The sequence below is a fragment of the Hevea brasiliensis genome, chromosome 11 (assembly GCF_030052815.1).
Source record: "Hevea brasiliensis isolate MT/VB/25A 57/8 chromosome 11, ASM3005281v1, whole genome shotgun sequence".
Lineage (NCBI taxonomy): Eukaryota > Viridiplantae > Streptophyta > Magnoliopsida > Malpighiales > Euphorbiaceae > Hevea > Hevea brasiliensis.
Genome location: NC_079503.1, coordinates 6845466 through 6871993, shown reverse-complemented (window position 1 = coordinate 6871993; position 26528 = coordinate 6845466). Strand labels below are relative to the sequence as shown.

General features: G+C 33.4%; 2 protein-coding genes and 2 long non-coding RNA genes across 9 annotated transcripts; 2 read left to right on the top strand and 2 right to left on the bottom strand.

Annotated features, from left to right (window-relative positions):
* Window positions 1–167: 167 nt before the first annotated feature.
* On the bottom strand, window positions 168–4531 carry LOC110673062 (protein trichome birefringence-like 16). Its single transcript, XM_021836067.2, has 6 exons — window positions 4376–4531; window positions 3873–4024; window positions 3473–3571; window positions 2837–3190; window positions 2337–2532; window positions 168–1363 (listed from the first exon to the last, which is right to left on the bottom strand). Exons 1-6 carry the CDS (start codon window positions 4378–4380, stop codon window positions 508–510), a joined length of 1662 nt encoding a protein of 553 aa, XP_021691759.1. The 5' UTR covers window positions 4381–4531; the 3' UTR covers window positions 168–507.
* Window positions 4532–6283: 1752 nt separating this feature from the next.
* LOC110673031 (uncharacterized) lies at window positions 6284–17776 on the top strand. Of its 6 annotated transcripts, none has more exons than XR_009141332.1 (7): window positions 6284–6518; window positions 6602–6657; window positions 6742–7227; window positions 7432–7813; window positions 16639–16835; window positions 16919–17177; window positions 17297–17776. It is a non-coding gene; the product is annotated as an uncharacterized LOC110673031 (long non-coding RNA). The 6 variants fall into 6 exon arrangements; XR_009141331.1 differs by having other exon boundaries at window positions 6286–6657; window positions 7432–7570; window positions 7708–7813; XR_009141330.1 differs by having other exon boundaries at window positions 6286–6657; window positions 7432–7574; window positions 7708–7813.
* On the bottom strand, window positions 7386–12427 carry LOC131170551 (uncharacterized). Its single transcript, XR_009141333.1, has 2 exons — window positions 12105–12427; window positions 7386–7782 (listed from the first exon to the last, which is right to left on the bottom strand). It is a non-coding gene; the product is annotated as an uncharacterized LOC131170551 (long non-coding RNA).
* Window positions 17777–18520: 744 nt separating the features above from the next.
* On the top strand, window positions 18521–22598 carry LOC110673029 (proteasome subunit alpha type-6). The gene is made up of 9 exons (XM_021836006.2): window positions 18521–18684; window positions 18779–18873; window positions 18951–19032; window positions 19516–19612; window positions 20066–20124; window positions 20416–20498; window positions 21124–21219; window positions 21944–22003; window positions 22294–22598. Exons 1-9 carry the CDS (start codon window positions 18609–18611, stop codon window positions 22384–22386), a joined length of 741 nt encoding a protein of 246 aa, XP_021691698.1. The 5' UTR covers window positions 18521–18608; the 3' UTR covers window positions 22387–22598.
* The last annotated feature ends 3930 nt before the right edge of the window (window positions 22599–26528 follow it).

Below are 26528 nucleotides of genomic sequence, written 5' to 3'. Positions count from 1 at the left end.
ATCAACATTATCTGGGGCCCGGCACTGCTCAACCCCCATGAATGAGAAGTTTCCCAGGTGCCTTTCTTTATCTAACCGAAAGCATAATAAACGTATATCTTTCCAAGTTTACGCGTGCGGCTACAGAGGCCAAGGAAAAACAATATGGTCATGAGAACTTAACCCAATAACAAAATTCCATACTGTTTGTTTCCATATGATGATTTGAATGCATGTTACAGATACGTATCCCCAACAGTATACACTGCTATTGTGTGGAAATTGCTTGTATCTATTTGTATACAATCATCAACTGTAGAACACTAATCCAAAATTTCCACGGCTCTTTCTACTACTAGTTGCCTACTACTACCTCTTGATCCAATGCTCTTCCCTACATTTGCCGCAATTGCAGAAATGCCTAAAAAAAAAAAAAAACACTCCAACCTGAAACTGTTGAATGAAATCACCGAACCATGTATTACCTGTAGTAATGATGGTGATATTGACTTGAACCATAAAAGAATATTATTCATCCTGCACCTTTGACATATCACTAATTTGCGCAAAAAGGATTTCATTCCATGTGTCAGGAACACCAGGTAGACACCAATGCAAGCAATCCTGCACTCCTGGTTTGGCAGTAATGCTAAATCGTGATATGTGGCCCTCATCTCTCAGCTGAGACAGAGCTGTTACGTCCAAGAGCTTAACCCCCGTCCCTTTCACTGCACTACCAGCACTATAATCACTAGAATCATTTTGCATTACTACCTTTCCAACAGACATGGGGGTTGTATTGTCACAGCTTCCCCCAGTGTTCCAGTCGCCATTAACAAAATGCCTAGGTGAGATGCTCCGGTAGAAGGCTTTCAAGCGTGGATGTTTTGGAAGTTGTTTGTTCACCCAGTCAACAATGCTGTGGATTGTAAAATTTTTGGCATCTCCAATCATTGCCAGCTTCTTGTTGCTGTTGGGCATACCACCCACATGCATGACCCAGCGATTTTCCCTAAGCTTCCCTCGGTTCCAATGATGCCCTGTGTTGAGAACAAGGACATCTATTTTGTGAAGAAACAAGCGCAAAAAAGCAGGTGGCCGATCAAGATGCATGGCATAATCAGTGGCTGGGTTTTTTATATCAATAGGTTCCAAGTCACAGAGGCAAGCTGACCAGTAATAAAGCACAGTAGTGTTGGTGCTTGGAAACCAATATGCCCACCCATTAGGGCGGACACCACCCCGAGGTTTGACAAGTGCATACTTCTCTCCCACATCAATGACATCATGCCTATCATTTCCACCTGTGATCATACACATTAGAGACTGGAACTGTTGTCGGCCCAATGAATCTCCAACAAAAGCTAGAGTCTTGTCTTGCATCCTGGGATGTAAATTAAAGATCACATGATCATTTAAAACATATATATATATATATATATATAATATTTTAAAGCAAACAAAGAACAAAGCAATTATCCACACTCCAAGCAGCACAACTATGCACACACATTCATCTAACTGCAAGATAGTGGAGTGTTTTTTAAGGCAAGTGACTAATGAGTTGGCAAATTATGACCATGTAAAGGACTTGATCTATTGATGCTTTTGGTCAAAATTTAAGTAGTCTTGTGCATATAATGGTACTTCCAAACCAAATTAAATGAACACCAAGTATAGCATTGGCCTACAAAAATTAAAACGACTACAGCAATTCCAGTAACCATAGCATGGTTATCCTAACAGGCATCCAACTCAGGACTTCTGCCATGAGCCCTACAATAACTCAAGCGTTATTTGGATGGGATCCAAAAAGACCATGTCTTCTGTATTATCACTTGGCCTAACATGGCCAAGAGTTGAAATAACATGACATGGCTAGTTTTGATTACACCAAGAAGTAGTGTACGAAGCATCAACATCTTGCACCAAAAGCAGTAAATGTATCACCACAACTACCTTCTTGCTTGTTTATGTGTTTTCTGAAGATTCAGTCTGCTAATTGTTATCCCCAAGACCCCAAACCCAACCAAAGCATAAGTGAGTTCAACCAGGAGCATCTTATGGCTAACATTAACCAAGTAACTTCAGCTGGAATTTATGAACAAAATTAAAGGACTTGTGAACAGCCGTTTCGAGATAAGTATCTATAGGTGGAAATTAAAGAAAAAAACCTACTTACTCCAGAATGCATCCATAGGTAGAAGGCCACAATAGGTTGATTTCTTGAGATCTTAGGTTTAGACTAGTTTACTGAGATGCCATTACCATGTTCAAAAACCATGATACCATGTTCAAAAAACATCAAAGGTGCGGAATGTTATCATAAAATGTTCAAAAATAAAATGCAGTGATACCTTTTTAAGAACTTGGCCCCTTCAAATTCTTCCATTTGGCAATTGTTTGGTTGCCATCGCAGCTTCTCATAGGCAAAATCTGTGCGTTGCATCAACCGGCAGGCCCACATTTGTGCAAGCCATCGCTTACAGCCAAGACCAGAATACAAAGGCCGACTGTTATCTACAACCCATTTCCCTTTTGCATAATTACAGGCTGAAAGAGATGGTAAAATAAAATGAGAAATGCTAATTAGTAATAATATGCACAGCAATTATCATAACAGAACTGCATTGGTTTCAAAACCAATAAAGTGCACAATGCTCACACTGTCACACATAGGCCTCAAAAGCTCAAACAAATAGTCTACATAGACAAGGATGTCTGCCATTCATTTCGCCTATAAAATATAACACAGTAGTCTTGGCAGATGCTCTTTCAAGTTTCCCATAGCATGAAGGATGCAGAAATCAGAATTAATAATCATGAATGATTCATATTGTACACAAGCATAATTTACCTTCGTTATTCACAAGCACTGTAATATTCTTCTCATCTTGTTCCTTGAGGGAAGAGTTTGCACTTGCATAACCCATTGGTATTGCTAAATCCAGGGTTTGCCCTTTTTGTTTCAGATCTTTTTCTCCTTCATTCTGGTCATGCTTTCCTTTTGTTTCTGTCACAATAGAACCCTCTGCACTTCCATTTTCTCCAAATTCCACCACCAGATTGTCTTTAGCTTCTGTTTCTGTTACAGAAGAGCTAGCATTTTCTTTGGCTTTGGACAAAGGAGAACTTTCTCCACTGCCAATTTTTCCAACTTCCAGTACTTGTTTATTTTTTGCTTCTGTATGTTCTGTAGCTGGGGGAGTTTCTGCATAGTCACATGAATCTCATGACTTGTCGTATGCACTTATGAAGGCACTCACCTCAAGTCCCAATAATATTCCACAAAAAATCCAGAAAGGAATTTAAAAAAAAGGAAAATATAAAATAGGAATATTAAATCCAGTTAGGAACACTCTATCTACTAGAAAAGGTGCAGATTAAAATGAGATTTAGAATTAGTTATTCAAAACCACAAGGCCACTAAACAATGAAAATCTTCATCAGGTTCCTTATCATCACAAGAATGCAAAAGAAAAGCAACAATTACCTTTATCTTGAACACGAGTTCTTGGTGAATAGTTGCCTGCAGGATTCTGATCAGCCACATCTACATCTTTGCTAATTTGAAAATGTGGTTCTGAAGATGCTGAGCTAACAAAGGATTACCATTAGAATGTCTATGTCGCAGTTATGGGAAGATAAAGTACTTAATTTTCAATCTTGAACGATTAGAATTCAGTATAAGCAAATGAATTTTTCAACTGTATCCCATGAACAATAACAGCGATTGTCATTTCAAAAAGGTGAGCTAGTGTTTTCACGGCATTTATGAAGACTAAATGTCACCTTTATGTGGAACAGATTGCATGAAGGAATGCCAAGATTATACACAACTCCTTCAATTTTCTGAATGTCAAAGGTAAAAGATTTATACACTAGCAACATACCTTGAGGTAGCTGGAACTGCTCTTTAGGTGGAAGTAAGGTAGTAACAAATGGGGCTCTATCCCATGCCCATATGAGAATGGTTGTGCCCAAAATAACAATGAGAAGAAGAGAGAATTCTTTACCCCTGAAACGGGAAAATCCTCCTTTCATCCTAAATAAACATAAAGACACATGTAAACTTGTCAAAAATGTCTCCAAAGACCACCAGAATATAAAATTTTCCAGTTTCTAAAACAGAAAACGAAGCAAGAGCCTCTGAAATTTCTCACTTGAGCCATTTCCCTGGCATGCAAAGACAAATAAAAAAAAATCCAAACACAGAAACATGAAATTATAAATAATTACTCATCTGAGGTCGACAATTCCTAATTAAAATAATCTATAATGAAAAAAATGAATCTCTAGCAGTAGCAGATCCTGCAGTTTCGATCTGATTCCAGTAGATGATGCTATACTTACGATGAAGGAAAAATAGAAAGCAATGAATGATTAAGAGGAGTACCTCATAAGCAAGATTCTGCGAGAAAAAATTTTAGAAATCGCCAGAAAAAAGAAATATGGAAACGAATTATAAGAAGAGGAAATTTCATAGCAGACGGCAAGGGGCGGAGGAGAAAAGAACAAAATTGGAAAAATATAAAAAGGTAGAAATGGCACCGTTTTGGGGGATAAACAAATGTTTCTATGGTCTGTAAAGATACTCCGTACGGGACACGTCACGGGAATTTACTCTTTTACATATTATTTAATTAACGAGAAATTATTCTACGTACTATGAGCGGATGCTTTTCCTTTTTTTTTTAATATTTAAAAAAAAAAAACAAATGGCTCGAAAATGGACCGTTTTTGCTTTCACGTATATATAATGCTCATATTTCATATTTAAAGAATTAATTAAAATTTACCTAATTTTTTGATACTCTAAAAATATTAAAAATTAATTTATTTTATTTATTTTATGAAAAATAATTTATAATAAAATTTATGAAAATATTTTACTGCTTAGTTACAGTGTTATATTATTTATATTATATAAGTAATTTTATATTATAATAAAATTATTAAAATTTAAAGAAGAATTTTTTTAAAAAAGAAAATCATTTTCCTTAAAATTACTTAATTTTACATTTGATTAAGAAAATATTTTTTATTATTATATTTTTATAGATGATTTAAATATTAAAAAATATGAAAATTATTTTTTAAAAAAATATTTTCTACAAAATAAAAGAAGAATTAGATACAAATATTTAATTTTTTCTTATTTATAATTAAAAATGAAACTCATATTTTTTTCATTGTGGGAGCATATATTTCATAAGCACCCAATAATCCTTTCTAAAATTTTAATAGTCTAAATTAGTGCCCTAGAAAAGTGCAGGGTTATTGAGCAAAGGTGGAGGGGAGAAAATTGTGTTCTTTAAGCAGGGAAGAATCTTTAATAACAGCAAATCTTGGATGTTAACTTTTCTTCATTACAAAAAGTGAATGCCATTGTAGATTATGGATCTCCCCTTTTTTGTATGTGAGGGAATTAAGTCTAAGGAAGTATTTATTATAAGATTAAAAAATTAAAAGTTAAATGTTATTTTTATAAAATTTAAATGAATAATTGTTAAAAAGAAAAAATAATTAATTTATGTTATTCCATATGAGATTAATAAAAAGCCTTAAATGAAGTGTAATATTGTTCCATTTATTAATTTAATCCTCCTTAATCAATATTTTACCCTTAAAGAGGGGTTAAATGTTAAGAAAATTAAAAGTTAACATATTCTCTTATAGCATCGAGTTAAAAGTTACTAATAATTATTCTTATTAATATTGAATTAAACACCCAAGTTGAAATAATGAGCTCTTAGTAAAATAGATAATTATTTATGAAAATAAGTGTTGTATTTTAAGAACACTTTCATCTTGGTTATGTGGGAAGATTGGCACTCCAAAATTCAGTAAATCCATCTCTTATAACCATCTTTGGAATATAGTTAACTGTACAGTTAAAAAAAAGCATACGGGTCAAAAAATACCCAATTATAATTTTTTTTTTTTTAATGAGAAGTGGGAATCATCACGCATATTTAGGGATAGTAACAAATTAAATAATTTTTAATGTTTATATGAATTTGAATTTAACAATAATAATAATAATAATAATAATAATAATTAATTTGAATTTAAATTTTATATTGGATATTATTACCTCTAATCATATATATATATATATATATTAAGATATTATATTTTAAATAAATATAATTTGAATATTTTAAAATATATAAAATTAAGTAGAATTCAAATAATCATAATTAAATTTAAAATAAATTTTAATTTAATTAGTGAACAACTTAAATATTAAAATTATTAATCATATATGATTTTCGTGGTTGCATACCATGTCTCACAGTTATGAAAAGTGAAAACCGCATGGAATGATGCCGACCCAACCCAATCCACCCACACTGAGAGTGCTTCTGTGAGAGAAGAGAAAAGCAAGTATTTGCCTAACTCTCGGGCAAGTATTCCACATATATTGTTGTTAGGTGGGCATGCCAACCAATGCCAACTCCAGCTCTGGACTTGAAGTTCACAACCCTCTCCAGTCTATCTGCTACAAGCGTGGCTCGCTTCAGCTCCTCGACCATGTCTTTCCAATTGAATTTGCTTTTTTATGCGGGAATCTAATTTTTTTTTTCTCGAATCGTAAATTTTGATTCTTCTTTAACAGAGAAAGCTCCCTCTCGAGACTGTATATCTGGATATCCGAAATGCATCAGATGGATGGTATCTATGTTTTGCACCCCTATTTTTAATGCAAGATTCATTTTCTTCTCTATATATAAATTCTTGACTGTTTTAATTTCTCAGGTCTGCCATACAGGAGATGGTGGTCCGTGGGGCACCAGCTACTGCTATTGCAGCTGCCCTCTCTCTTGCAGTGGATGTCTTTAACTTAGACTATTTTAATGGAACGCCTGATGCTGCTGCCTCTTTCTTCTTCAAGAAATTGGAATATCTCGTTACGAGGAAATTGGTCTGCTTGAATCTGATGCCAGCTTGCTAATCTTGCTTATTGGGTTATTATATTAGCTGTTTGAATTGCAATTGATATGGGTTATCTTGTCTGGAGATGTTTTGCTTTATTTTAACTTGATGTGGTGTTTGCCTAATTGCCTAAGCTGTTGAAATGGTAACTTATTCAATTGCTTTTAATGGGAAGTAGCAGATTATAGGATTGTCTTTCATGTTTTCTCAGCCGACCTACTGCAGTTAATCTTTCAGATGCTGCAACAAAACTTAAAGAAGTTATATCAAAGGCTGCTGCTACGGCTTCAGAATGGAAGAATGTTTCAGGTAGTATGATTTTGTTATGCACCGTTTGTTTATTATTAATGCATGTAATTGGCCTGAAACCCATATTAGTCTTTGTCGGATAGATGATAGTAAAGTAGGTACACTTTGATTATCTTCTTGCACAGTTCTGAATTAAGTGTATGCAAAGTCAAAGAGCATTGTTACTAATTTATGGATGTGCCACCTTCATTATCAATCTGATAGGCTTACATAGAAGCTGCTGAAATTATGCTTGAAGATGATGTTGCTTCAAACAAAGTAATTGGTTCTCATGGAGCAATTTTTATTCAGAACCAACTGAAAAACTCTGACAGGCTTTCTATTCTGACACGTTGCAATACTGGTAGGTATGTTTCTCATCATCTTGTGTTTGTTTTCCTCATATTATTTTCCGTCCCACATGGATATCTTTCTTGATTGGCAAAGAAAATGTGAGGAAGTGTTTATAGCTCCAATCTGGGTGCGTTTTGTTTTTTTCAGTCTTGCAACAGCTGGATATGGTACTGCTCTGAGAGTGATTCTTGCACGTCATACTGAAGGAGTGTTAGAGAGGCCCTATTGCACAGAAACACATCCTTTCAATCAAGTGAATATTTAACTTGAATATTGTATCTTCTCATGCGCAATGTCGTAAACTTGTTGACAAAAAATAGGCTGAGACCAGGTGCAGTGTCAGAATAAGTTCATTGGTGTAAGAAAATGGCCGAAAGCATAGATTACATCTTCTATTTTTCAACTCAACTCAACTCAACTAAACCTTTATTCCAAAAAATTTGGGGTCGGCTATATGGATTCGCTTTCTTCACTCTAAACGATTTTGGGTTAAATCCTCAGAAATATGTAATGCTTCTAGGTCATGTTGTACTACTCTCCTCCAAATCAATTTAGGTCTACCCCTTTTTTTCTTTTTATCCTCTAACCTAATGTGCTCTACTTGTCTAACTGGTGCCTCCGTATGTCTACGCTTCACATGACCAAACCACCTCAATCTTCCTTCTCTCAACTTATCTTCAATTGGCACCACTCCTACCTTTTCTCTAATACTCTCATTACGGACTTTATCTAGTCTAGTATGGCTACTCATCTACCTTAACATTCTCATCTCTGCAACTCTTATCTTAGACGCATGCGACTCTTTTAGTGCTCAACACTCACTACCATATAACATAGCGGGTCGTATAGTTGTACGGTAAAATTTTCCTTTCAACTTATTGGGAATCTTACGATCACATAAAACTCCTGTGGCACGTCTCCACTTCAACCATCCGGCTTTAATCCTATGACTAACATCCTCCTCACATCTCCCATCTACTTGAAGGACTGAGCTTAGATTTTTAAAGTGATTACTTTGGGACAGTACAACTCCATTCAAACTAACTCCATTCAAACTAACTCCTTCCTTATCATCCGTTTGGCCTTCACTGAACTTGCAATGCATGTATTCTGTCTTCGTTTTACTTAACTTAAAACCCTTTGACTCTAGAGTACTTCTCCAAAGCTCTAGCTTTCGATTGACTCCTTCTCGTGTCTCATCTATCAGAACAATATCATCCGCAAATATTATGCACAAAGGAATACTCTCTTGTATATGTTTTGTCAATTCATCTAAAACTAATGTAAAAAGGTAAGGGCTTATGGCTGATCCTTGGTGTAATCCAATTGAGATCGGAAAATCTCTTGTGTCCCCTCCCACTGTACGCACAATAGTAGTTGCTCCTTCTTACATATCTTTCAACACTTGTATTTACCTAAAAGATACTCTCTTTTGTTCTAACACATTCCATAAGACATCGCTTGGAACGCTATCATAAGCCTTCTCCAAATCAATAAAAACCATGTGTAGATCTTTCTTTACATCTCTATATTTCTCCATCAAGCTTCTAATGAGAAAAATCGCTTCCATAGTTGAACGACTGGGCATGAAACCAAATTGATTGAGAGAGATAGAAGTATCATGACGTAGTCGATACTCCATAACTCTCTCCCGCAACTTCATAGTATGACTCATGAGTTTAATTCCCCTATAGTTTGAGCAACTCTGTATGTCTCTCTTATTTTTAAAAATAGGTACTAAAATATTCCTCCTCCATTCATCAGGCATTTTCTTTGAGTTTAGAATCTTATTAAATAATTTAGTTAACCATGCCACTCCCATATCTCCCAAACACTTCCACACTTCAATTGGTATTTCACCGGGTCCACAGGCTTTACTTACTTTCATTCTCTTAAGTGCTTCCTTTACTTCTAAAGATCTAATCATTCTAGTATAATTCACATTCTTTTCTATTGTTCTATAGTCTATATTCACGCTATTACCATTTTGACTATTATTAAAGAGATCATTAAAATAATTTCTCAATCTTTCTTTAATGTCCTCATCTTTCACCAACACTTTTCCTTCTTTATCCTTAATGCACCTAACTTGATTAAGATCTTGACATTTCCTTTCTCTCCTCCTTGCTAATCTATAAATATCTTTCTCCCCTTCTTTAGTTCCAAGTTTCTCATATAACTTTTCAAAGGCCTGTGCTCTTGCTTGACTAACAGCCTTTTTTGCCTCTTTCTCTGCTATCTTGTACTGTTCATATGTCTCATTATTATCACATTTAAGTAATTTCTTATACCATTCCCTTTTTCGCTTCACTGCCTTTCGTACTTCCTCATTCCACCACTATCTCTCTTTTGAGGGTGGTCCATGTGCTTTAGACTCTCCAAGTACTTTTCTAGCTACTTTTCTAATCTTTGATGCCATCTGTATCCACATATCATTGGCCTCCATACCCAGCTTCCATACTTCGGACTCGAGAAGCTCATTTTTGAACTTCACTTGCTTTACTCCTTTGAACTCCCATCATTTTGTTCGAGCTACACTATTTCTTCTGACCTTACTTGAATTCTTCCTAAACTTGACATCCAAGACAACCAACCGATGTTGACTTGTTAAAGCCTCTCCTGGAATGACCCTTGCATAGAGCTCTATTTGTCTTCCTGTTTAAGAGGAAGTCGATTTGGCTTCTATGTTTCCCACTTTTGAAAGTCACTAAATGTGACTCTCTTTTTATAAAGTAGGTATTTGCTAGTATTAGGTCGTATGCCATAGCAAAATCTAGGATACTTTTTCCCTCCTCATTTTGACTGCTAAAACCAAAACCTATATGAACATTCTCATAACCTTGTCTATCACTTCCTACATGTCCATTCAAATCTCCACCAATGAAAACATTCTCTTCATTCGGTATGCTTTGCATTAAATCATCCATATCTTCCCAAAACTTTTGTTTACTCTCACTGTCTAGTCCTATTTGTGGGGCATAAGCACTAACTATATTTATTGTTTCTCTTTCTATTACTAGCTTTATTAGTATAACTCTATCTCCTACTCTTTTCACAGCTATTACTGCGTCTTTCAATGTCATGTCTATGATTATGCCCACTCCGTTCCTGTTTCTCTCCTTTCCGGTAAATCACAGTTTGTACCCTGAATTACCCACTTTCTTATTTTTCTCTCATACCCATTTAGTCTCCTGAATGCAAGCAATATTCACCCTTCTCCTTTCCAAGGTATCCGCAAGCTCCATTAATTTTCCTGTAAGTGATCCAACATTCCAAGTGCCAACCCTGATCCTTCTCCTATCCTGCTCCTTCCTAATTGGTCTACTTCGATGATATCTTATGTTGTTTTCTATGTCTATCTTGTGTTTTGTTCCACTATCTGTTCTACTATCTGTCCTATGGACTAACTTCTTTACCCACACCCGTCCATGATGTGGGAATCCTTGCTCACTTAACACCACACCTGGGCACCGGCATGGCATGGAGCGTCGCTTTCGGTGAACGCCCTACACCCTTGCATATTTCTCACTACACCCGGACTTCGATGTAGCGCGTCGTTACTAGAGGACGCCCCAACGTTTATATCATTTGAATCCATATCATAAGGCGTGATGAAATTTTTACGCTGGTTGTCACCTACTGCAACCCTCCTCCTTTATCTGGTGAAAGACGACAGGATAACCTATGGCCTTAGACGAGAGGCAAGAGCGTTTTTGAAGTGAGGCACCATAGCCTAAATTGCGAAAATTATATATATATGTGTGTATACAACAAAACAATTCATACTTCTTACAACAAAGCAATACCCATCTAACAAAAAAAGCAACATATACAAATCATATAGAAGAATAGCCATCACTAAAACCATCTATATAAATTAAAAATCATCTAACAAAATAATACCCATCACTAAAATTTTAATGGCAGAATTATGAATGATAGATTAATGGCTTTGGCATATACAATTAGGCAACATATAGAAGAATTCATGTCATAGTTGAGTTCAATGAGACATATAAACAACTATCAAGACTATCCCAATTCAAGACACATAGAAGAATATATGTAATTGCAACAACAACCATCAATGCTGTCCCAATTCAAGTAAATAAGAAATTAAAGTATTAACAATTGATTTTTCAATAATTTGTACACTTGCACTGCATCATAGCAAGAGCATCAGTACCAATTTAATAAAAACATATCACAATTCACAATACCCATTTAATAAAAAGTATGTCACAACAATAAGCAATTAATAAAAAGTATATGACACTACCCATTTAACAAACTTAACAAAAAAAAGAAGAAAAAAAAAAGGTGAAGATGGAACTGCTGGAGTGAAGATGGACTGATATAAGAAGAGAAGAAAAGAATTAAGGAGGAGAGAAAAGAAGAAAAAATAAAAAGAACCAAAAAATGGATTGCAGGTGCTGGATGGACTTGCTGGTAGGTTGCATAGTTGAAAGGAAAAGAAATATAGAAAAGAGTAGAGGAGAGAGAGGAAAGAAGATGAAGATGAGAGAAAGGAAGGAATAACATACCTGGGAATGCTCTGTTTCTTTGCTTTGCGGCGTTTTCTGCTCTTCTTTGGTTGCGGAATTCGATGATTACAGGATAGGGTTTATTTTACTTTTATGCTTTTTAAAAAAAATTAAAAAAAAAAGAAAGTTTAGGTTATTTGCCACGGGCATTGCCTTGTTGGCCCTCACCTGACCAGTCTTAGGTGCTCGCCTCTTTGCAGTGAACTTGCCTCAGCCAGACAAGGCGTTAGGGGCTCGCCTCACTTCGCCCGGCGCCTTTTCTTGCCTTTAACAACACTGGACTAGTCACAAATGATCAGGAGGTAGGGACAACCCATCTAGTAGTCTCCATCTCCTGGTTTAACACAAACAATCAGCAACATAACATAGCATGTATACCTTTTCCAACAATTGAATGTTTGGAATGCATAGACAATAAAAGAAAAAGATGGGAAAATATAGGATAACTTTATCCCAAAGAATGGAAAAAAATGATGGTGGTGGCAGTGGTGGCAGAATTTGATTCTAATGGTGTTCGATAACCTATCTCTATCAAACTGCAATATTAATTTTGTCTTTTACAATCATGAAAATCATTTTATGCCTACAAATGACTCAAATCATTGCAAATTAGTGAACTTGCATGCATTAATAGCTGTTACCGCCAGCTTGAAAATTGAGGGTTGTTTTGCTTTGTTGAAGTAATTGGGTGCATATAGACGTGGTAATATGCTATGTAGCATGGAAAAAATATCAAAATTGGAAACGCGTTTCTTTAAAGAAACTTAAAAAAAAAAAAAAGAAAAAGAAAAATGGGTAGGTTAAAATCGATTACTTCACACTCACAGTTCACAATATTCACCAATAACAGAAAAGAAAGAAGAAGAAAAAGAAAAAGAAAAGGGAAAGGGGTACCTTCAAGGCTTGGTAAGAATTGCAAGATTCGCAACACCACATTTCGATTTCTCTTCTTTTTCTTTGATCCATATTAACTCTTTTCTCTCTTATCAACACTCAAAGAAGAAAAAGAAGAAGAAGAAGAAGAAGAAGACGATTCTCCTGTAGCGTTTCCTTTTTTTCCTTCCCGATTTCCGATTGTTAAATGAATGAGGGTAATTAGGTTTATTATATTGGGGTGGTTTATTAATTTATTATTATTTAATTTATTATTTTCTTTATTATTATTTTATTATTTCCCTTTTCTAATTTTTTTGTAAAATAATTTTATCAAGTAATTTTTATTAATTAATTATAATTTTATTCTATTAATTAATCATAAATTTATCATATTTAATATCAATTTTTTTTCTCTAAATGTATATTCCATAATTAGATTTTTCTCAAACTAAATTTGAGGAGTTATCATAAATATTTTTTTTGAAAAAAAAAAGATAAAAAAAATTTTCCCAAATTCACTAAAAATTTTCAAAATTTGCCATATTTTTACAATCAACATTTTGAAGGAAATTAAGGACAAATGTAAATATATTTTTAAAGTTATTTTTAAAATTATAAAATTTCAAGTTTAAATTCTAATTAATGATAAATAAAAAAAATTCCAACATTCAAAATTTGTATTTTATATTAATATATTTTATATTTTTGTAATAGTTTATATATAATGTGTTTAATATAATTTGTTTTAATGTATCGTTATATTATATATTAAAATTTTTCATAATATAGTCAATTTATTCAATTCTATTATATATTTAATTCTTTAATCATTTAATATATAATTTACATTGTGCTTTAATCCTTAGTATATAATTTGTTTAAATAATTTGTAAATTGTATAAAATTGCATTTTCTTTTTGTCATTTTGATAGGACAATATTTGAATGGATTCTTCAAACTCAAATTCTCCCCAAGCAAATAGCACTAGTGGCACTTCTTCAAAAACTAGGGAGGAAGAATTTAATCCTCTGTGGAGATATGTAACTAAACTAGAGAAAACTGGAGAATGAGGGGGTAATTGTAAATGGATATGCAATTTTTGTGGACAAGAAAAGCAAGAGACTTATACTAGAGTGAGGGCTCATTTATTGAAAATCACTGGAAAGGGGATTGGTGTGTGTAAAAAAGTGATGAATGATAGTATTTCTGAAATGAGGAAACAGGAGGATGAGGCAACAAACAAAATTACCAATTCACAATCTAGGCGAGTTTCTTTGCCTATTAGTATAACTTCTGTTCCTTCATTGAATATAACTGAACCAAGTATTTCAGCAGCTTTAAAGAAAAGAAGAGTTAATGATTCTCCTCTTGGTAGAGCTTTTGACTTCCAAACTAGAGCTCAATTAGATGCAGAGATTGCTAGAATGTTCTACACTGGGGGTCTACCTTTTAATTTTGCTAGAAATCCTTATTATGTGAGTTCTTATTCTTTTGCTGCTAATCATGTTTTGGGTGGTTATGTGTCACTGGTTATAACAAATTGAGAACCACATTACTTCAAAGAAAAAGCAAATGTAGAGAGGTTGCTTGAACCAATTAAAAGTACTTGGTTAGAAAAGGGTGTTAGTATTGTGAGTGATGGATGGAGTGATCTCGGAGGAGGCCTTTGATTAATTTTATGATTGTTTACAGTGCGGACCCATGTTTATCAAATCAGAGATTGTGTGAAGTGAAAGATAAGCAATTTATTGCTAATTTGCTAAAAGAAGTAATTGATGAGGTGGGTCATCAAAAGTGGTACAAGTCATTACCGATAATGCTTCAAATTGCAAAGGTTGGAGAAATCATTGAGGAATGTTTCCACATATTTATTGGACTCCTTGTGTTGTGCACACTCTTAATCTTGCTTTGAAGAATATATGTGCAAAGAAAATTTGGAAACTAATCAAGAAACTTATGATGTGTGTCATCGGATCATGAAATCCATGGGGATGCTTTGCAAATCAAGAATTTTATAATGAATCATTCCATGAGGCTTGCAATTTATAATCGGTTTAGCCCTTTGAAATTGCTTTACACACGCTTTGCTTCTATTGTTGTGATGCTTAAAAGATTTAAACTTATTAGGCGTGCTTTAGAAGCACTGGTTATGAGTGATAAATGGTCACAAAACCCATAAGATGACCAAGGCAAAGCTAGATTAGTTCGTGATAAAGTGGTAGATGAGGATTGGTGGGAAAAGGTTTATTACATCATTGCTTTATCGGGCCCATTTATGACATGATCGAGTTTGTGACACGCATAAACCATGCCTTCATTTGGTTTATGAGTTGTGGGATTCTATGATTGAAAAGGTGAAGAAAGTTATTTTTTATCATGAAGGAAAGCAAGCAGATGGGTTTTCTCCTTTTATTATGTGGTTCATCGAATTCTTGTTGATCGTTGTGCAAAGAGCAACACTCCTCTTCATTGTTTAGCCCATTCATTAAATCCAAGGTAAAATATTAACTTACATATTGATCTTCTTGTTCTATTTTTTTTATTATTTTGAGAAATTATTTTCTTATTTAAGTAGATTTTATAGTGAAAAATGGCTTCAAGAGGGAGAAGGTAGAGTGCCTCCTCATATGGATGGAAAAGTATCAACTGAGAGAATTAAATGCTTTAGGAGGATTTTTTCTAATGAAGATGAGCGAATTAGAGCAAATGATGAATTTGCAAATTTTTCTTTGAAAAGTGGACCTTTTGCTGATCCTGATTCTATTGGAAGTATGTATGTTACAGATCCTAGGAAATGGTGGGCATGTTTTGGTTCTAATGCACCTTTACTTCAAAGGTTGGCTTTTAAAGTGCTTGGACAACCTACTTCCTCCTCTTGTTGTGAAAGAAATTGGAGTATTATTCCTTCATTCATTCATGCAGAAGGAATAAATTAACTCCAAAACGTGCAGAGGACTTGATTTTTATCCATAATAATCTTCGTCTTCTGTCCAGAAACTCCTCCCAATATTATGATGAGAAGACAAAATTGTGGGATGTTGGTGGTGATCAATTTGGAAGTATGGAAGATGTGGGAGTTCTTGAATTTGCCAACCTTTCATTGGATGAACTAGAGTTAGAGTCTGTTTTGTTTGATGAAAATGCAACTACAAGCATGGAGAAGGAGAATGAGAAAGACAGTGAAGTTGAGGAAATGTTATAAATTTTATTATATTTTCTTTTTTAACATTTGAATGTGTTGTAGTTGATATTTATTTCTTATAAGTATGAAACTTCTAAATATGTATTTTTATAGTTGAATTTAAATGTTGATTTGAACTTTATTTATTATTAAACATCTTTCATGATATATATATATATATATATATATATATATATATATATATATATATATATATATATATTATTTATTTATTTATAAATATACCCCTATATTTTTTATATTTACACGTTTCCCCCACGTTTCCGTTCCCTATGTTTTTTAAAATACCGTTTCCCCGTTTCCGCGTTTCCGTTTCCGTGCTACATAGGTAATATGTTCAATATTTTTGGTTAGAGCATCAGCCTCTATATTGTGATCGGAATTATGAATTGGTTATCAACAAACTGGCCAATAATAAAGATTGTGAGGGATAATCCTCAATTCAAATGTTTTCAGGGGTTCAGCCATTATCTCACCTCCTCATATTATTTATAAAGTTCAATTCTTACTACGGGGATCTAGACTCACAGCTTTTGAGTTGGTGCATGACAAAATAACCGCTACTCTTATAGCATATTCTGCTACAGCTGCGTGAATGAAAGATGGTCAAGTGAGTGCTGTGATTGTTGGAGCAGACCGTGTGGCTGCAAATGGTACTCTTTTGCAAATATGATTCACCTGCCTTTTGTCTCATTTCTGGAAGTGTTTTGCAGTAATGAGTACAATAAATTTGCAGGAGATACTGCTAACAAGATTGGGACCTACAGCCTAGCCTTATGCTCAATGCATCACAACATTCCATTTTATGTTGCTGCACCATTGATTTATCCCTTTCTTCTGGGAAACAAATTTTCATAGAGGAAAGGCCACTTAAAGAATTTTTAAATTCACATGGAGGACTTGGAGATCAAGTTGCTGCATCCGGGATCTCTGTCTGGAACCCAGCTTTTGATGTTACCCCTGCAAAGCTGATAAGCGGTATCATGACAGAAAAGGTTATCTCTTCCCCTCCCGTCCTTCCTTTTAGATATATAAATTCAAAAATGGTGAAAATGATAAGATTATTTAGTGGATACTGGATTTTATGTCTGATGATTTGTGTTCTCCAATCAAGGAGTCTGCTAAGATGAGTAATGGCGATTTTGACATAAAGAATTTTGTACAAGGGGCAACTGGGCAGTCCGTTGCATAGGAGAGGCATCTGTTGCTGGGCAGACTGGATGTGGATGGTACACATACGCCAAAGCGGTCAGCATATTTTTAAGCATGTAATTTAGCTGACAATATTAGGGGCTATACAACTTTTTTGTTAGAATGCTGGAATAAGCCTTCTGTATTGTCTCGCTCTCGAGTATTTTGGGTATTTTTTTACAAAGATTAAGGTTTTTGATTTGAGGGCACCCATTTTGCTTACATCTTATATACATTAAAGAGTGGTCGTATTTGTGAACCGTGTATTAGTTTCCCCCTCATTTGCAGTATGGATCTAGCCCAAACTAGGAATTCTATATAGCCTTTCATTTGACGCACCGAAACAATAAGGGATGATCTGCCCCTTTTTCATAATTATCTACTCCAGCGTTTCTGAATCGAAGTTCAAGTTGTATTTCACGGGTTTGAATGCTAGTTGAAGTTGTGTACTGGAAATTTTCTGAGCTTGTAAATTTCAAGTTGAAATGCTGAAGGGAAAATGGGAAGTACATTTTTTGAGTTTGTTCAAGCTGACTCTAGATGGCCTATTTGGAAATTAGATTTTTACAATAATTTAATTTAAATATTTTTTTTATCAATTTTAATGTTTAAAATAAATTGAGAAAAAAATTTAATTAAATTCTTATAAAACCATATTTAATATTTTTTTTAAGTTAAAATGGATTTTTTATTTTAAATATAAAAATTGACAAAAAAAATAAATTTTCATAAAATTTTACATTTCAAATCAAAGTTGAAAGAATTTAATCATACTTCATTTTAATAAAAATTATGTTAAAATTAATATAATTGTATGAAAATTTATTTAATTTTTATCTTGTAAATTATTATTATTATTATTATTATTATTATTATTATTATTATTATTGTTATTTCCTAAAGGAAGGATAAATGGATCAAGTGCAAGTAAAGAATTTCTGCTTAGGGGCCCAATCCTCTTTGCTTTGCTGGTAATGGTAATGATTTTATTTTTTTTTAAATGAAAAGATTTAATAGCGAAACAGATAATAAATCAATGCCCTATTAACGGCGTCGTTTCCATGAACAAAACGGCGCTGTCTGTACGAGGGGAGGACATTGGAGGGTATTTTAGACAAAGCAATCTCTGAGTTTTCTTGTTCAGCGAGTCAGTTGCTCCGGAAAATCAAATAAGAGCTTTGGAGGCGGGCTTTTCTTCGAAAAAAAATCATCTCCACAAGTAAAGAAAACAAAGAATGAGTCGAGGAAGTGGAGGTGGTTACGATCGCCACATTACCATCTTCTCCCCTGAAGGTCGCCTCTTCCAAGTTGGTATGTAATCAAAATTTTTGTGTTTCACACAGAGTCATTGCCTTCATTTCTTTTTCTCGGCTGTTTTAAGTTAGTTTCGAGAGAATTTTTGCAGAATATGCGTTTAAGGCAGTGAAGGCCGCTGCCATCACTTCGATCGGAGTTCGAGGGAAGGACTCTGTCTGTGTTGTCACACAGAAGAAGGTCCCGGTAAGTGGGCTTTTAGTTGATCTTGGGTTTGGAGGATACTGCTGAATTTGATAATTGACTTTTTGAATAATGAGCAGGACAAGCTTTTGGATCAGACTAGTGTCACTCACCTTTTTCCTATTACTAAGTACCTTGGATTGCTGGCTACCGGCATGAAAGGTCAGCCTCTCTCACTCTTGTGAAATTGCCTCGAGCAATTTATGGAGTTTTTGGTCTTTGTGTCGTGATGCAATTAGAGATCACTGACTATTGATTTTGATACTGTTCAACAAAAGGTTTGTCTGAGATGTACACATTATAACGAGTCATTAATTACTAGCTCAGAAAAGTTAGCAATCCAAAATATGCGTTGACTGGAATGTGAGAAAGATTGTGTAGCAATCTAATTTTCTATGCACAGTTAAAATATCTGGATGTGGAAATGTAACATGAATTTCTGAAATCTTGAACAGACATAACCTAGGTGCTGAAGTTCTTTATATTTCAGTTCTCATTTCTAGAAACTCTTATCTTGGTCTCTGTCAGTTTTCTTTTGCAAATTATTGAGGCAGCCTCTGGTTTAGAATTCAGACCTTGCTTTTGGTTGACTTTTGTGACTTACAAACTTGAAACTTGATTTTCTGTCATTATGCCAATTTTAAGCTGATGCAAGGACTTTGGTTCAACAAGCACGGAATGAGGCAGCTGAGTTTCGGTTCAGATATGGATATGAAATGCCTGTGGATGTATTGGCCAAATGGTACTGAATTTCTATATCATGCATATACAATAGTGGAATGTTAGTGCTATTTGACCATGTTCCTAGCCTAACTGCTAAATATGTTTTGGGGGACAGGGTGCATTTTCTAAATTTGGATTGTTGAAGGTGCTGTTCAAAAAAGATCTTTATGATTTAGTTTTAGAAAGTCTGCTATAAGTTAAGCTTTTGTTAAATGCTTGCTACAAACATTGTGAAAAAGAAATCTTTGGTGCCTTTTAAACATTTCCCATTGTTTGATATCTTTGAGAACATATTCTCAATTTGTGGTATAGCACAGCGCCTCCCTGATAGAGTTCATAATATTTTCCTCTATGAAGTGAATCCTCAATTATTTGTCTGCAATCACATGGATGGATCTTTTTTTTACCTTTAAGTCTACTTCAACTTATAATTTTATAGGACTTAAAATTTTTATCCTTGGTGCATAAATAGGATTGCAGATAAATCACAAGTTTACACACAGCATGCTTACATGAGACCCCTTGGAGTAGGTATGTATCTAATCTTTACAAGTACTACTATCAATTTTTATTGTTTTATATAGTTGAGTTTGTGTGGCAGTTCTTAAGTTGTTTGCTTTTGTGCATGTACACAAGTGTGTGTGTGTGTGTGTGTGTGTGTGTACATATGCGAATATTTATAGGTAAATGTTTATAGGTATATACAAGTGTGGTATACACAGTTATACACACACACACACACAGAGCCATTTACAACTGTTAACTGCTGCTATGTGTCTTACTTTCATTCATTCTAACATCTTTCTTATATTCTCTTTGAAGTTGCTATGGTTTTGGGTATTGATGAGGAGAATGGGCCTCAACTCTACAAGTGTGATCCAGCTGGCCACTTTTATGGTCACAAGGTAGGTGGCAAATTGATTTTTTTTTTTTTAAATCAAAATGCATTAAGTTACTTATGTTTATGCCATGTGTCTTGTTTCTGAATTGCAAGGTAAGCACACATGAGTGCTCATGATTATAGAACCAACATATCTGGGGTTGGTTTTAGGTAGATTAGTTCATCTTAAAAATTTGCGTATTATTGCATCTGCTTTTGAATCCCACCCAACAGTGAAATTCATTTTCCACTGGGTTTCTCAAGTATCTGGTTTTGTAGGAATTTATTGTTTGGATTACAGATTGATAGTGATCTTGCTGGAGGACCTTCTATTTATAAGATATTCTAAATCAAGCCCTATGTAGTTTGGATGTAATGAAAAGAAAACATGGTCACAGAAGCCATTTTGTAAGGATAAGCTTAAAGACGTTGAAAAGATAAATTATATGTGCTAATTTCATCCCAAACTAGTGACAAAAGCTTCTCATATCACTGAACTAATGTTTTGAAGTGCCATATATTACAATTTAACATTGTCCTTTGTATGTTCAAATTAATTGATTTGTATGTTGATTTATTTTAACTTCCCATTGAGTGAAATTCCAAGGGAACCTTGTGCTCAAGCGTCTTGATTTTGATATATGTTGCAGGCTACCAGTGCTGGATTGAAGGAACAAGAGGCTATCAATTTCTTGGAAAAGAAAATGAAAAATGACCCTGCTTTATCCTATGAGGAAACTGTGCAGGTACTTTTGTTTTTTCCCATTTGTTGAAAAAGAATTTGCTGGAGGGCATATTTATTTGGGTTAATTACAAAAAAGTCATGAACTTTATTCCAAATTCTCATTTATAGCGTAAATTTTGAAAATAGCCAATTATGGCCTATACTTCTTGGTTGGAATTGTTACCAGGTCATCAAAATTGATTAATTACATGTAAAATAACAGCTAAGTGGAGAAATTAAGCATATATCTTAGTAAATGTAGTAGACTAATATCGCATATATTTATGGACATATTTTACCAAAATTGTTAGTTGGAAATTTTGTATTCTATTTGTAACTGGGGATAAGGGAGTATTAGTTGAGACCATATGCTGCAACTGTTTATTTTTCTCATATATTTTATATATTCTACCTATGGGTTTTTCTATTTTGAATTCTTCTATGAGTTCCTTATTTTGCCCATCACATAGATTAATATTGAATGCAGAGAGAAAAATGCCCTTAACTTTTCGACTGAGAAGTTCTTTCGTTTTCTTTTGTTCTGTGTTTGGAGGCAGGGATTAATAAGGAATTTAACTGAATAAAAATTTACTGGGTGATGATCAGTTTAACATTATGGATTACTTGATTTCCTCAGCTGCTTGATATGCATAGAAATAATTTATTTTCTTTATGGAAGCAATTGTTAGTTTTTGGCTTGATTATTATTTAAATATCCTAATAATGCATGTGCTACTGTCATGCAGACAGCTATTTCTGCTCTGCAATCTGTTCTTCAAGAGGACTTCAAGGCTACTGAGATTGAGGTATTAATATTTCCCTTTATCATGTTAACTGTCACCAATGATAGTATCAGAATATCTGAAAATGGAAAGATGCTAATATTAAATATTTTAATGTGTTCACCATCAAAGGTATGTTCATTCTTTCCAGTGGTGGCTTTTAATTTGGCTCTTGTAAATCCACACATGTTTTCAATAGGATTTACAATATGGGATTTTGCTGGCATGATGAGATGACATTTGTAGTGACTAGTGTTATAGTATTAAGTAAAATGTTTCAGCAATCCATCACAAGAATATTTGGTGTTTTGCAGGTTGGAGTTGTGAGAGCCGATAATCGAGTTTTCAGAGTGTTGTCAACTGAGGAGATTGATGAACATTTGACTGCCATTAGTGAACGCGACTGATTTTGTTGATTAAGCTATTTACGCAATAGAGACAATTCCGCGGACATTTGGGGTCATCAGGATATGCTTTTAGATGATCATGGAGTTTGCTGAAGGGATGAGAGACTGAGAGACAACTGTCATTATTTTGAATTTAATTCCTCTCTGCTGCTTATGATTCGTTAAATTATCAAATGGTGCTTTGATTAATACAATTTCTGCATTTCCTTCTTTTTCCTTTTGCTAACAAATGATAATGAGCTAACTGGATCCAATTTAGAAAAATCCTTTATTGCCAAGAATTAACATGACATTTGCAATTCTTAAGTCTGGTTTGTGTCAATTTTGTTAGCTTCTATTACTATAATGGAAGTTTACGGTGATCGTCATGATGTGTTATTTTGTGCTTAAATCAGAATGGCAAGTTAACCCATTTTCATTATGGACTCATTCGGGCCCATGAGACTTATTGCAGAAGCTAATTACAAAGCCCATTTCTGCCTGGTAAACGCTGACATTAGTCTCTTTCGAGTTTTGGACCTACAGCTACATTGATCCACTGAAATTTCTTTTATATATATATATATAGTCTATGTAAAATTTTACGGCATAATCATATGATCAGTTATATTATACGGTAGTGAGTGTTAGGCAATAAAAGAGCCGTATGTGTCTAAGATGATAGTTGCAGAGATGAGAATGTTAAGGTGAATGAGTGGCCATATTATACAAGATAAAATCCGTAATGAGAATATTAGAGAAAAAGTTAGAGTTGTGTCAATTAAGGATAAGTTGAGAGAAGGGAGATTGAAGTGGTTTGATCATGTGAAGTGTAAACATACGGAGACTTCAGTTAGACAAATAGAGCATATTGGGTTAGAGTATAAAAAAAAAAGAAGGGGTAGATCTAAACTGACTTGAAGAAGAGTACTACAACAACACCTAGAAGCATTACACATTTTCGAGAATTTAACCCAAAATCATTTAGAGTGGAAAAAGAGAATTCATATAGTCGATCCCAATAAATTTTTGAGATAAATGTTTAGTTGAGTTGAGTTAAATCTATATAAAATTTAATATGTTATACCAAAATTTGATTTGGAATATGTTAAAACTTTATAATTATTTAGTTATTTATTGAAGAAATTAAATAACTTGAAAATCTTTTATTTGGAGTCTTACATTATGCTTTAAATAGTTTATTATAATATATATATAATCGTTGTTGGAGTAAAAAACTAATTCCATATTAATGATAATCTTGTAATCCTAATCATGTTAGTAGTACAAATTGTATCTCAAAATGATATATATTTGAATTAAAATTAGATATGCGGATTAGAGATCAAAGACATGTTTGTGAATTGAAAATTCCCGCTATCAGTGATCATAATTAGGGATGGTTAATGGGTCGAGTGTATGAATATAAGGTTACAAGTTTGTGAAAGGAAGAAATGAGATTCACATTTCTACATTATTATTAAGCGGTAAAGACTGGCAGAAGGACGATACCCTCCATAGTTCAGTGACTGAAAAACTGAGGATTCTTTTGTCTCGATAGGGAACATGGAAAGTAAATTCAATACGATTAATGATGGTACATGGACACAAGCCTCTCGTGCATTTCCTGATACTTATTATTATTATTTTTTTTCGATCTTGTCGAAGCATTTCTGAAACAAGCAGTCAGTAATGCATCTCTGCTATGACTCAGTATGCACTCTCATTGTTTGTTTGCTGCTGTTAGTTTGTTCTTTGTTTGACTGACAAACAAACATGTATCCATCATACTTAGATGATTTTTTTAATTAATTAATTTAATTTTTTAACTACATGACTTTTAATAATGGCCATTTTAACATAATTTTTTTGGGTGATGACTATTTCACTAGCAAAAATGTTAATATTAGAGTAAATGATCCGTAGATGAATTTTATTTTCATGACCTAATTATGGGCTGAACCAGCACTAAGATTTGGGTTAGTATAAAGCCCCAAAGTTTATAGTAAACCTAACTATTCTAAGTCCAAGCCCAAGGCCTCATCACTATAGTCCAATTTTAAAAAGACAAACGAACAGAGTCCAGCTATAAATTGGACTATCCAATTGGGAGTTTTTAACTTACTCGATTTGTAATCACAAAATATATCAATTTGGGGAGCTCAACTCCCTCACAATCCTCAACATAGAGCTCCCTCACAATCCTCAATATAGCAATTTAATCAAATAGAAGCTCAGCTCACTCATCCAAGATATATATCCATCCCATGTATCCACACATGCATAAATAATAGGTTTACAATTTCAAAATAAATAAACTATTATAGTCTCAAACTAAATAATACTTCTAGCACATGTAGAGTTTTAGATTTTTAATTAATATTATGAAATATTGATATTGCTGCTAAGAGACTTGCGAGGAAGGAAATATGTTAATAAGAAGAAGGAGATCCTCTTGTCACCTAAAAAAATATGGTAAACAGAGTGAGCGTTCGACTCATAAAGTAAGATATTGATTTTAAAAATAATTTCTATAACTGCCTAAGATTAATGTATCCATAAGGATGAAATGCAACAAATACCAACATATTCAACCAAATTCAAATAATATTCACACAAAAATAATTTGAACCACTCATACACTCGTATGTCACATCAATAAATATATATATATATATATATATATATATATATATATATATATATATATGAGAGATGGTCCCCTACACAACTCTCTTAATTTCAATATCCACCAGTGAGATCAACTTGGGCCGATCTTTCTCTTAATAATCTCAATGCGAGGGTCAGCAAGATCAATCCAAAGCAGTGCTCACCTTGACTTATCACAAACAGGACCGGGCCCCAAGCGAGACTAGCTTAAGCCGATTTACTCGTCCTACCCATATCTAGTACCACACGCTGACACACGCACACAGCTTCAAATTACCCTAAGGCTACACCCATATCAATTTCATCAAATAATAATGTAACACAAAGCATGCTTATAATAACTATATACATATAATTATAAGTGAATGCATGAATATGCCTTGTATGTATAATAATATTAAAATTATAAATAAAATTGATATCTACTCAAAGATTAACCGAAGATCATTGAGACGGCTGAGCAAAGAAGAAAAGTTAATCCGGATCACCTAAATAATTATATTAACGAATTTATTAATATTAAAACAAAACAAGAAAGTTAAAGAGTCGAAGATATCCTAAATTTATGTCAAAAAACTGGCAGAATTTCTCATGTATCTAGGACCTACCCAACCTGCAAGACAATTCAAATAACACTTATACATCTAATGGCCTCAGGCCCATATTATAATAATATCATATTGCCTCTCTTAAACCCATCAAATCAGTTAAAAATCATATAATTATATATAAAATAAGAGTGTTACATTTATTAATACATTAAATCAAATTGATTGATAGATAATGCCCTTGTGAAAAAAAGTAAATAATTTTAAAAAATAAAGTTTATAGAAGAAAAGGAAAAAAAAAATGGGGTCATATCACTGTTCCCATGAATAATGATTTGAAATTTCATTTAAGTATATACAAGCAAAATTTTTTGTGGATTTACAAATCATTTTGCCTTTTTTTTTTCTCTATATTTTGCAATGATCAGCAATGAGGTGATTATTATTTTTTCATGATAGAGGAAGGGGATAAAAATTCAATTATTTCCAAAAGCATTGTTCCTGTGCCCAATAATTTTGGGTATGTTTTAGTATATGTGTATAATATTAAATATAAATAATGTCAAGTATTTTTTTTTATAGATAGGATACACACACAATCAATGACAGAAATTGATCATTGTTATTCTAATAAAAAAATACTAATTAGTATAAATTTAATAATTAAATAGTTAAATAAATTAAATAAATAATTAAGTAAATGTAAAAGAAAAATAAAATAAAAAGTTAAATGATTATAAGCCATACTTTGAAAATTTAAAATAAATTAAAATTAAAAAGACTTTAAAATATAAAAAAGAACTTAAAGGAAAAGGGTGTTTTGAGTGTGTGATGGAGTCATATAGGAATAGAGCATTAAATGATTTAGAGGATATTTGTCTTAATTTGTAAGTTGATCAAACTATCTTTTAAACTCTAAAAATAAGTTAATTTATTTGTTTATAA